Here is a 13,463-nt window from a genome sequence, read left to right as displayed (position 1 = left end):
GGGGAGGGAGGGAGAGAAAGAGAGAGAGGAAGAGAGGCCCGCGATAAATTTGCCGCGAGTCTTGCAGGCTCGTTTCGTGTTTACGTGTCGATTACACACATCGTAATCGGACGACTTTGACCGCGGCGTAATTACGTCCGATAATCATAGCACAACACCGGGGAGTAAATTTCCTCTGGCCTCGATTGTGAGTCGCGACGCCTCGTCGGTTCACCGCTGACTTCTACTGAACAGTCGTGTGGGATCCGAGAGCATCCGAATAGGGATCGTCTGTTGAATATTTACGCCGAGACCGTTTCGAAACTCGCCGCGAAGAATCCTCACTGATTTCAGGCACGCTCGCGCTATCATAGGCTGAGTATTCACTTCAAGATCGCATATTGTTTCCGAATTATTGCCTTTAATCGTGTTTCACATGCAAATTTATACGCATCTTTCGAACAGGCAGCGTTTTGTTAGATTTTCAGAGGTAGCGCAGAGCTTTGTAATTTTCATTCACTCAGATTGCGCGATGACAAATGCATGTGACGTTACGAACGCTTAATTAAAACAAGCAGCAAGTTGACATTCCGTCGTTGTTCTCAATGATGAAAGGCATCGCTACTCCGAAACGCGTTTCCATTCACCGTGTCTCGTAAACATTTCTAACGTGTCAAAAATTAGGCGCATTATTTCTTCATTATTCTGTACTAACGTGATAAATAATTGCAACATTATTCGGGTAATAAATAGCTGTCTATGATAATTCAATTAAGTACCATTGAAATCCCCTTTTTATATATTTAGCGCCGGGAGTGAGCACAAACTTAATGAATCATATTTCAATAAATCTTTAAGATACTACAATAGCGCTATATGATACAGTATAATAATAATGCAAATTATTTATTTTTATATTGTGTGATTTTCCAAATATTCTTGTGATTATTAAGAAATCTACTTTAGCGGTATCTAGTTTTATATTTCTTTATTTTCAATTTTATATGATTATATCTATAATACTCTATAACGTAGATGACGTCACATTTATCTAAATTTTGAATTAAAATTTACCACATCACAAAGATCACAAAATTTAGTTTATTTCTTTTCGAAGAATTAATCATGCAGGCTTCGCGTCACTTGCGGTTTCTTGTTAACGCGACGGTCAAATGCGACGAATTGCGGGATAGCCTCGATACAGCCTTTTACATTTGCTTATATAAAATCTGTCAAAAAATCACATATCACACGCGTTTAAATCAAATGCGCAATTTACGTATATTTATTGTTACGTTTAATTTAAAGAAATATGAATGCAACTATTGCATTTCTATATACTACGTGGACTAATATAGGCTTTTTTAAGATTTGTTAATGTTAAATATTTTATTTACATATAATTTTTGCGTTGATTGCTATTCTTCATAGTTATACGAGATATGTTTCTGACCGTCGGATGTAACATGCAGCTTTTACGCTTGAATATTTCAAATAATATGCAAATCTTGTTATTGTAAAATAATGCGCAAAGTTTTATTTCTTACTTTTGATTCATATACATATTATATATATCATAGCAGAATTTTTTTCGTATATACATTGGGCAAACAGCAAATTACATTTTCAAAGTAGACTATTGCAAATCAAGATATCTAGCTTTCATGAAGAGCAACATTAATATTCATGTTTTTTTTTTAATAGAAAAAACCGTTTTTATGATAGAATTGATACATTGTGCAGGATAAATGTTTGAAATATGCGATCTATTCTTAAAAAATAGTATTTTTTGAATTGTGCCTGAGTTGTTTTGCCGATGCAAAATACTTGGCCTATTGGAATATTTTTCTCGTTTTGTGCAAATACGAAACTTGGTAAACTCGTTTCGGTTCGAAGCGAAGGAATTGCGGATTAAATTCGATCACATTGACACTTCTCGATCATTCAATGCGTGGTGCTAAACAGACCGTATTGATTTCGATAACTGAATCCATGCAAAAGCAGCGCGTCTCGCGCGCGCCGATAGCTACTCACATGTTTACATGCTTTACGCGTGCGGCATTGTGATGCGATTCGTACGCGATTTTTTTTCGACTTCAGTCTCTTTTGTTGCTCAACTTTCGATGTGATACCAACGAAATCTTTTCGCGTACTTCTGCTCTTCCATACTGCTGATTTAGTCCTGCTAACAAATGTATTAACAAGAATTAAAATTAGTATAATTTTAGCTTTTTCATATATATATATATATATATATATATATATATATATGAATATATCTGATATTAATTTTCATGTTTTCGCTAAGAATATATAGACATATTTCCGTTTTCGGCCGATAAGTATATATATGTAAATCGTCGTTCGATCGGTTGCGTTCTCTGAGTTCTCAAATCTTCGAGATACGACAGGAAATATTCTGTACGGTAGCAGATTTCTTCATTTTCTGGTGATTGGATCTGCGGAACCGCCTAATGACACATTGGTGACCTCCCGCTACTCCCCCCCGCGAACCCCCAGCGGACCCTAGATACGAGCTTGCGCGGACCCAGTATCTATCGTGAGATTTCAAACAAATTGTACGGGTCATTCTTACAAATAAAAGTCCCTAATACATCCTCAAGGTGTTAATTGCGTTTCGCCGCGAAAACAGTTCCGAGTAAACCGGATATAATGAATATATTGACAATTTTTTCGAGCAAATAATATGTTTGGGTCTGGTACCGGTGTCTCAATCGTAGCCGGGTCGTGCAGAACGATCCGGCATGCGCTTTTTACCGCTCAATTCCACTTCGTCCCGCCGTTCGGTCCTGGTTGCGCTTGCAAAATTGCCGAAACGTGCGTGCGTGTCTGTTTCGATGGATTGCAAATCTCTTTTGCGTGTAGCGCGGAGAATTCTTCACGAGGTAGATCGGAGAAAGCGACGTTTACGGCAAAGCTCGGTCCTTGACAGGTAAATTTTTTTCGACGACTGAACGCTCCGTTAGTTGCAAAACATTGACGAAATATGATAAGTATTTTGCTAAATGCGCGATTGCCGAAGGAACAACAGCGAGTACTTGAAAATTTATATCTGCCTGCAAACGATGACAGGTATCGGCAATTCAAATGGTCGCAGATAAGTATCTAATTTATTCGGGATTACTGGTGATAATTTTTATCGATTTTTAATTTTATTTATTTTATGCTCTTGTGTATATGATTATTTTAAAGATCTGTTGATATTTATTTTAATGAGAAATGACGATATTATTTACAACCAGCTTTAAATTTTTGTCGCTAGGAATAAAGGCCGGTACCACAGTTTTGTTCTTCACTTCTATTTAATTTTTAAAATCTGCTATTTATTTTTATGTCTTTATATTCTCATTTGTGTTTTCTTCCAAAACTTCATCCTTATTATAAGTGGTGAGCAATCAAAAATTATACAGCGAGTGAGAAAGTGGTCGTTTTGCATGAGTGGCGCGTATATTTCGGTGAGGAAATCCGTGTAACGCGATAGCGCGTTTCGGATTAAAAATTTCGACCGCGAGAATGGCGGACGGCTCTTCGACGACGAGGACCCGATTTTTCGTCGTCCGTCGGCGCTATACCGCCGCCGAATGAGCCGTGATTATGTATTTATGGGCATCCATCAATCACTTTCGCTCTCCCGATTGCGGATATCGGCCTTTAGCCTACGGATTAAAGTCATATCGATTTCTCGCCATTCCCCATTGGCCGTGCGCGCCGCGTCGCCGCCGTTTTTTCCTTTTTTCGTCTGGACAGTCGTTAGGCATATTCATGCACGAGATAAATGGGCCTAACTCGGCTCGGTGCCCGCGATTTAGAGCTGCACGGTGGGCGCCGCTCGATACGAGCCTAATTCTGTTTTCCGAAAATATGTCCGTAGTCGGTGCGATCGTTCAAATGCAACCATAAACCTCTTGTCAAATGTCTCTTAAATAGCTTTACCGGTGAATGACTCAGAAATTATATGTATAATATCTCTCATATTGTGGCACGAGTCTGACTGTCGGAATATAATATTTTCACATTTCACAAACGTTAGAACATGAAAAATTAGAAGATGTATTTAAATTTACTAACTTACAATAGTGTAAAAAATTCATATATTAAATAAGCGCCTTAATATATTGAAAAAATGAAAAAGAGAAACTTGCTGCATTGTCTACAAAGTAGACAATATAATTATCATTATGAAGATAACGTTTTGTCTTAGAATCGCACTCATAGCGTGACTCTAATATGTAAGGGTTAACTGGAAGTTTTGCACTACCGCGATTTATATCTTGTTGGATTTTCTATTCTGACATAATGAGAAAAGAGTGAAGAGAGAAAGAAGCGATACGAAAGATAGCAAGACGCAAGATTACGGGAATTCTATCTGATTTTATACAAAGTGCTTGAGATAATTGAATTTTTAAAGAAACTAATTACCGTCATGTGTAATAATTATACTTTATATATCGCGTGTAATTGTATGCAGTAGAGAAAAGAAAATGTTAAACATTAAATATTAAATGGATATTAAATATTAAATGAAATCGAAAGAACTCGGAAATAGAAAGAACTTAGTAAATGGAGAAAAACATCAATTTTATGAATAAAATAATGTTATTATAATGTTTTTTACATTATTATTGATTGTAAAAAAAGTAGATGTGCACAAGAGCGTTTCTGTTTTATCTTGTTTTCTTATTTTTATTTAAAATTCTTGCGATATTTTTCTGTTTTTGTTTCTCCGCGATATTAACAGTAAAAGCGTTCTTAAATAGTTTAGTATTGATAATCGGTGCATATCGGCCAAACTTTTATCATGAATTGTAAATCGTCATTTGGTACGTTAAATAATAATCAATCTATCTCGATTATATTTGACGCCAGGCGGTCCTCCCCCTTGGTGAACGAGTTTTATTTTCATGCCGACACTAAATGTCAAATGAAAATTTCGATTCGCAAAAGTTTGTTTCGAAATAAAACATTATGGCTGACATGAAGAGCTCGCGAACATGCTTGCTTGATTTCGAGGTGAGTTTGCTCCGCCGTCAAACGGCATCGAGAGTCTCACCTTTTTCGCTGCGAAATCTTGATGATACTCAAAGTCTCTATTTTTTGTCAACGAATTAAAGAGTATATATAAATTAGATATTGGATATAACACTCTTAATGAAAATAGCATTATGTGAAAAATTATTTATCAAAGTTGTATTTTGAAAGTGATAATCCTGACGATACCAAAATCGAATGTTATTTTCTCTTGAAAATATTTCACGTAGAGACATTAATTAACCGTTAGACTGGTGGGAGAGACATCTCGGATATTTTTTCGTATCTTTACATTATTGTGATTTTGAAATTGATTTCAACTCTGGCATTAGTGTAATGAAAACCGCAGCGAAATGTTAGGGGAAGAGTGGAAAAGAAGAGAAATAGAAAAGAGAAAGAGAGAAGCAAAGGGCTAATATTGTCAGATTATTAGTATTTATTTCGTCACTTTGCAAATTTCGTCGACGGCGGCATCTTCATCATTCGACAATTTTCTGAATTCTCGCGGTGATCCGCCGGCTCTCGATGTATTCTGCCAATTTATATTTTCACCCAGAAATAATCGCGCACAACGCACACAAGTATTGCGGAGCAGACGAATACGCTATGTCTTGTTCTTCTTTCCTCCCCCGCTTTCTGTCTTCTTCCTCTGCGTTTTTTTTGCAATTTATACTGAGATGCTTAAGCGCTCGCCTTGACCTATCTACTTATAAATGGCGGTCGTTTGTCAGGCTTTGCTAAATTTCCCTCGGTTCTTCGGCCTGCCGAGCCGGTTACAGCTGCGCGAAACCAAAGCGGCTCCGCGCTGTTTACGCAAAAACGTCATTTCCATACGTCGGAATTCTCGCATCTTGCATTAATCCCCATGACAGGACAAATTCGTGTATTAACCCTAGAATGCATTATTCAATTTTTGCTCGAGACGAACGTTACGCGCAACATAATTCAGCACTTAAGCAGTCATATGAATTTTCATGCATGCAACATTCGTTAGGTACTTTATTTCACGCAGCGATATAATATTGATAATGCTCAAAGGACTTATAATTTGACTGAATTTATATTTAACAAAAGAGAAAAGCGAAATAATTTGCTGCAGAAAGAGGGAAAGACAGTAACGATGTACTAAAAATCTGCTTGTCGTTTCCTCGCACCATTTCCGGAAATATCCTTTCCACGTCAAGTCGGTCCATCGCTCGTACGTCTCGGTGACAGCTCGACATCGTCGCGACGTTGCACTGTAACTTCTTGTTCGTTTCGGTCACAAATTAACGCCGTCTGCAAATAGCGATTGTATTGTATATGGCGTGCACGAGCTCGTTCTCTCGAACCGGCTTTGTCGCGAATCTTCTCGGCGACGTTGACGAGAACGACGACAACGACGACGACGACGACGACGACGACGACGACGACGACGACGACGACGACGACGACGATGACGACGACGAGCATAACGACGAGCTTCATCGTCGGTAGACGTTCGTCGCAAGTCTTCCATGATCGCGCGCGTCTTGAGAGACACAACCTCATCCCGCTTCCTGCTACCCTTTAAGATATTCCGCTCGCCCGTCGAGTGATATCTTCATACTGCCATGGCGGTGAATTATTGTCCACGGCCTTTTTCAGTCCTTCAGTTCAGGGAAATTCGCATTCTAGACGCGACATGTTCGCGCGCTACCAGACAAGAATCACTTTTATCTCGTTTTTCGCGGATAAGCAGTGCTTATATGCAATAGTGCAATTTACGTATCTGTATGAATAGAGAGCTTGCAAAATGGAAATATTCATGATAGCTGAAAAATAATTTATCGTGTGTTGTAATATTACAAAAAATTATTTTACAAGATGTATTTATCTCTAGAAATAACGTCTGTAATTTATTTATTACTTCTTAGATTACTGTAAAAGACAAATATATAGCGTTTAATTTTTTCATCAAAGTATTCGCAATGCCCCGAAATATCTTTAATTTAATATGTCGGAAATCAAGGTTTCATAGCTATGTTATTAAGTTGAAGCGGTGTCCGTAGAAGGTGTGAGGAACATATGGAGCTCTCAGAGTTGCATGTTAAATACGAGAAACGCCGATGACGATATCGGCCATATTAATTCAGTACTTTGTTCGGTTTCTTCGCGACGCCTTATCACCGCACTTTCGCGATACGATATGAAAACGAGGACGAGTTGCGCACAGCTGGAAAGGACGAATTTTAACCAACGCACCATACCAATGCATTCTGCTCCGAAATGGATCGTTCAAACGACTTTAACGTGCGTATCGGATTAATTCAAATGCAATAGCAGGCAATTCGATTCGCACCACGTAATTTTTGCAATTCCATCGCAATCTTGATACTCGGTATTCAACGTAAGATAAATCAAATTAAGTGAGAGGGAGAGAGAAATTGATAAGAATTTATACTGCAATCTCATTTTTTTTCAGATACGTCGATGTATATTTTTTCCTCCCTCTGCTTAAATAGTTTTCTGTATACGTTGGTACATTTCTTGTCGCTCTCAGGAGCGAGTTGCGCCAAAAGTGAATTCAATTAAGCAGAACGCGGTGTTTCCAATTTTTGTAGTATTGCCTCGTAACGGATGCAATTGCATTCTTCCGGATTTCATCGAACACATGCACATTCCCACTTGCCGCAGTTGATAATCGCGAATTCCCACCGCTTCTTGTTTTCGCGACGAAATTACGCGGCATTCCGCGTCAAACGCTAGAATTAAGCAATTAGCGATAATAATCGGCTTGCTTTCGTTCCCGCGTCGACTGGCGTGACAAGCCGCGGGCTTGGAGGACTCGAGAAAATCATTGCTTCCGTTCTCGATCGGCCGACCAACTGATCGCGATTAGTTGAAGCGAGTTTCCAGTTTTCCATTTATCAAGCTCTCTCTCTCTCTCTCTCTCTCTCTTTCTCCCCCCCCTTCTCCCTCCCTCTGTTTTATCGATATACCGCACGTTTGAATTTGTCCGGCAATTAGCGCACTTTTGTTTGTCATCCATCAGCTTTGCATTGGTGCGAGAACTTTATTGCTAGAAATCACTAGGCCTTGCCCTTTTTTTGCGGTATTCTAGAAGGTCGGTGCTAAGCGTAATTGAAATACGCGGTTATTTATTACCGGCCGTACGGTGGTATGTAATTAATTGTTTCTCCCGCGGCGATTAAATCTTATCGTTTCCCCCGACAGTGATAGTGTAACGAAGAAAAAGTTGACAATCGTGATTCTGCGGAAAAGTTCTAATAAGTGTTTGTGTCTTTTGAACGTAGAATATAATGGTAAATTAAAAGTATCTTTTTTCGACAATAAGATAACCTTCCATTATCTCATGAGTAGAATAGATTACATTTGGAAGTATCTGATAAATTAAAAAAGTTTTTTTTAAGTAAAGACAAGAATTAAAATTAATTACTTGCTATTTAAGAATTATTGAAATTATAAGTTTTTGAACAGGTTTTATATTAAATAATTAGATTCATCCTGTATATTTTATCATTTTCAACTAACGATAGATAGATGAGTTTTAACCGCTCATCAATATTATGTATATAAGAATTTTCATTTTCTAAATTTAATTGCATTGCGATTGCGTATAGGCCTCGACAATACATTACGATTTATAGAATACAGTTTACTGTTCTTCGAAGTGCCGGTTGATGCTCGTCTTAGGAACTTGAAGTGACGAAGTTATGATTGTTACAAGTTTAAAAAAAGTTTAAAAAAAGACGTGACATTCTAGTAGTTTCCCGTGTCACCTTTTGAACGTTCTCCATCCACGTGTGCGCTCCGAGTCCTTGCGTCAATCGTTATAAACGCGCGATTCTAAATTTACGAGCCAACGCCAGAATAGACAGTGCCTATATTTAAATAGGAAAGAAACTCGAAGATTACGATAATAAGAAGCACTAGCAGATAATTGCAAAGGACATTTTTAAGAACATTTTGTAGATTAGCACGATCTGTAGCGAGATCTCATTTTAAATGTCTAATATATCTAATCAAGAACGTATATACGTGTACAATTATTGGCAATGGCTTTGAATAAAAAAAGGCATCGGCAAATATACGAATCTTGTGCTTATTTTATAAATATATTTTATAATAATCGATATTTTATAAACTTTATAATTTTATTTGGTTGCAGTACGACGATGGCGGGCTGCACGGGGGTTACCTCGAGGGCGGTGGTGGCGGTGGAGGCGCAGGACTATACGATCCACATGGCAGTGCCCGCGGTGTTCCCGGTCTCCATCACAGCCCACACCTGGGAGGTATGGGACCTGCCCACCCCCAATACCCACCGCCTCCTCCTCAGCCGCCACAACATGTTCTCGCGGCGGCAGCTGCGGCCGCGGCCTCCGCGGTGCCAGATGTCCACAAACGCGACAAGGACGCCATATACGGGTAAGTGAGATTTTCTGTACTTTTGTCGTACTATATATACATATATATATATGTATTTTTTTTCATCGGACACGCGTCGAGCGCGTCGCGCAATGCAGCGCCGATCGGTAAAACGAATATTATTGCGCGACGATAACAAACGCGATAACTAGTCGCGCATACTTCTAAATGCAACTTATCGTGATATTATACACTTTTAGCTGCCATTACGACGATCGTCTAATTTGTATGACATAACTTTACTTTTGGATACAAGTGCATGTCAACATTTAATAATTGTGACAATTGCCGATGATAAAATATATGTTGTAACCTGTTTCTATCGTTATTCGTCAAATTTGCCATAAAAGTATATGTCGATAAATGTTCCATTTTCTAAAGCTGGATGTTTTGGCGAGAAACAGGTGCGAGAGCAATCACGGGACGAACTTAAAATGCACATAAATTCGTCGTGGCCATTTGATTTTCTGAATCGGTCTTTACTCGACCTACCTCAACAACTGTCCGTAACGGACAAGTCGTTGCTAGATCGCTGTGATTTCTTCCCGCACTTTCGAAAAGAAGACAACCTTCTTCTTTCTCTTTCTGGTCGGTGATAGAGTTGCTATATTACTATCTATAGTTGCTAATCGCTATATCGCTAGAGGTGCTCGTGCCACGCGCATCGTTCGTATAAGTTGAACACGTCAATTGGCCGTTTTACGGAGCGGCTCGGCGGCCGTGTTCCGCGTGATTTATAGTCGCGAGATGCCCCGATTTCTGATGTACGTCCTAGAACGGGAGCCTCATTATTCCGTGCACCCTGTAATTTGTCCATTCGTCGTGTGCCCCGGTCCGACCCGAGCAGGAGATTCCACAACTTTCTCGGAACACTGCCGCCGCGCCGCGCCGCTGTGCCTCGCTAGAACGAGCGCTTTCGGTGCGGTTACACGTGTCTATACGTACACTCTCCCGCCGGCGAGAAGACCCTACTCCTATCGTGGCGGTATCTCAAATCTCGATTATTTGAAAGATTAATTGAAAGGCGTTATATAGATAAATTCAGATTAAATTTGTAATTTTCTTTATCTCAAAAATTATCCAAAAAAAAATAGAGAGAAGGAGAAAGAATTTATTTGTGTCTATTTTTAATCATTTGCAATACGAAATTTGAATCTTTAAAAATATACTTTTCTTTTTGGTTGGGATTAATTCTGAGAATATTTATGATCTCATGCCATGCCACGTATGTTTTTTTTCACTGCGTTGAAAAGAACTTGGATGTTAAAAATATTCGCATTTATACAAAGTAATCCCGATTTATAGAATACGCTTTTGGCGAGATCGGATTGAGTCGTTCGATTGCAGAGTCCGTAGCCATTTTTGTCCCATGTTTCATCAAAGTCGATTAATTCGTCTATTAAAGCGCGTGGGGCTTTCCACGTGCGAGGAGATTGATGCTGCTCATGCTCGAATGTAATGAGGCACGGTAAAAAGAAAAAAAAGTCAGGGACATCTTAATGCATTTTATTGCATAGAATGATTTTTAAAACAAGTTGCATAATGTAAATGTATAAAGATGGTTCTTACGGACGTATATTTTGTAATAAAATAAAGATATAAAAAATATAGAGATTTTTATAATTTTTTTTTATAACAGATGCATAAATAAAATTTAATAATATACTATGTTTTAACACTATATTTTTTGCTGAATTCCCAATAATAATATTTCAATAATAACATACATATTTTTTTTGAATTTCGTAATTAAAGTATTATATAATAATATATTCATTTTGATATGACGTCTTAATTGTTTGAAATAATATGGAAAATGAATTTTGCAGTCTGTAATGATTTCCATCACGACGTCGAGATTCTCGATCCTAGTAAAGTTTTATGTAAGAACCGGATGTAACGTGAAGACAAAACTGACCAATCATTGGAATCTTGGCGGCTTATGCAAGGGGTCGTTTACGGATTAGACGTCTCGCGAGTCTTACGCAAATCCGAGCGACAATTTATCGCCCGACAGACGGAGAAGCACTATCGTTCAATTATCGATCTCTCGGTGAAATAATAAGAAACACGGGTATCGTTTTCACTATCGTTGCCGATTTAATTAATATAACTTTGGCTTCCTGTACGAGGGAATGCGAATAGTTTTTTCTTTTAACTTTTATTGTTTCGATGATTCAAGTTTTATATTTGATCATTGCGTGTATTCAGTATTGCAATCACGGTCTTCTCGTATTCGCGACGAAATCGAAAGGCATTCATGAAATTACGCCGCCATCAAAATTAAGCCATGCGCGCGAAAACGCGTCGTTGTCGTTTAGCAAATCGTAAACCGCGGCACGGCGTGAAATTGACGATGTTTGTGCGCAACAATAAGAGCCGATAGAAAGAGAGAGCGGGGGAGGCAGAGAAAGAGAGAGTGAGAGAGGGGCGGGGGAGAAAGGGAGGGAAAAAGAGGGAAGAGGCGTCGATTTGAGGGGCGGAAACCGCAAAACCGCAAACATCCCCCGTACGGCGTACAACGGCCCAATCATATCATTACCTTTTGCGGTCCCGTCATTCTGACACCTCGTTTCTGCTCGTCGTTTGTCATCGACGTTGCACTTTGTTGTTGTGCCGCGCGCGACCGCGTTTTCAAGAAACGTGCACTTAAAGTACCGCCGCGATTGAACGCGGCCCGTAACGCGCTCGGTGGTTTTCCTGACCGCGTATAAAAAGGGGAAACTGTGGCATCCGATTGGCCTCGCGAGGCCTGAGAAAATGGTCAGCGAGATTGGTGTGATCGTAAATGTTGCGAATCACGAATCTTATTCGCGGGATTTGACTTTGCACTATCTAAAAAACGATCTTTGTTTCGTGCGCTTTTTCAAACGTAATCTATTCGAAATCCCAATCTACGATCTCTCATGAATCGCGTTAGTCATTTTCGGATCTTATTAGAAGTGTAAAAAGGAGTCAGAAGAGCTTTCAATACGGCTGGGAGAGCGAGCGAAAAATCCAAATTAACAATTACCGCGCGACGTTGCGTTAAATCGATTATCCGGTGGTGGACGGTCCGTGGTGCTGCAGGGGATAGAGTCCGAGGAGGAACCGCGCGCGCGGCAAGTATTATAGAGGCGATAGAGATATGGACAAGGAGAAAGTAGAAAAAAAAGACTACTACATAGGTAAGACCACACCGCGGTGGTGGCGGGCGAAAGGGGTAAAGTCGACGGGACTTTTTTTCGCCTGGTCGGTACCTTGCTCGGTTCGTTCAGTATGGTGGTTCGGTTAGGTTGGCGCGGTTGGCGCGCAGGAGAGTACGTTGCTCGCGGCGGCTACGTCAATTTGTCGAAATTCGTTCCGAATCGTTTTATGTCCGCCACGCCGCGAGACGCGACCCGCTACCATGCGCACACAACGCCTCCACCTTGCCGGCTACCACGTTCGCGCCGGTCCTTCTCTCTCTCTCTCTCTCTTTTTCTCTCGCTTTAACCTCTTGAGGGCCGAGACCCCTCTAGGGTTTCATCGCCGTCTTTGAAATTGTATAACCCCATAGGACGGGGGACGAGCCGCGAGCTAAAAATCCGTGTCAATGGTCACTTTTAACCAACGACGTCGTCATATACAATCCGTATATGTATATAGAGGTGTAGCCTATTTATATAGATATATAGTCGCGTTTAATGATTTATTTACTTGCAAAACTTTCTTAAGGCAAAGATTTTATATCTTGAAACTTTTTACCTTTATTGATTATATTATCGAGACTGAATACCTTAAAAAAAGATAAAGAAAATTAACGCGTTTGAGAGATCTAGTTGCCATGTGTAATTTTAATTCGATATTTTAGTTCGGTGTAATTTGTTGAATAGCGCTGTCAATTTAATACTCTATATTCGGTAACATTCGTCTCAAATGAACGTGCATACAAATTAAATGCGTTGTTTTGTGGAAATTTACTTTGTGGATTGTATTTAGATTATATGTACACTCTTATCACATCTCTTGTCCACCTGTGTCTCTAATTTACATACGACTGATCG

General features: G+C 39.4%; 1 protein-coding gene across 1 annotated transcript in view; it reads left to right on the top strand.

The window, feature by feature from the left end:
* LOC105450941 (homeobox protein homothorax) overlaps positions 1 to 13,463 on the top strand; it is a 364,527-nt gene that overhangs the window by 2,602 nt on the left and 348,462 nt on the right. Inside the window, exon 2 of the mRNA XM_011691070.1 lies at positions 9,179 to 9,438. Within this exon, the coding sequence (XP_011689372.1) occupies positions 9,179 to 9,438 (260 nt within the window). The remainder of the gene's footprint in view (positions 1 to 9,178; positions 9,439 to 13,463) is intronic.

Source organism: Wasmannia auropunctata, unplaced genomic scaffold (assembly GCF_000956235.1).
Source record: "Wasmannia auropunctata unplaced genomic scaffold, wasmannia.A_1.0 LD336053.1, whole genome shotgun sequence".
Classification (NCBI taxonomy): Eukaryota; Metazoa; Arthropoda; class Insecta; order Hymenoptera; family Formicidae; genus Wasmannia; species Wasmannia auropunctata.
This window is presented reverse-complemented; position numbering and strand designations above follow the sequence as displayed.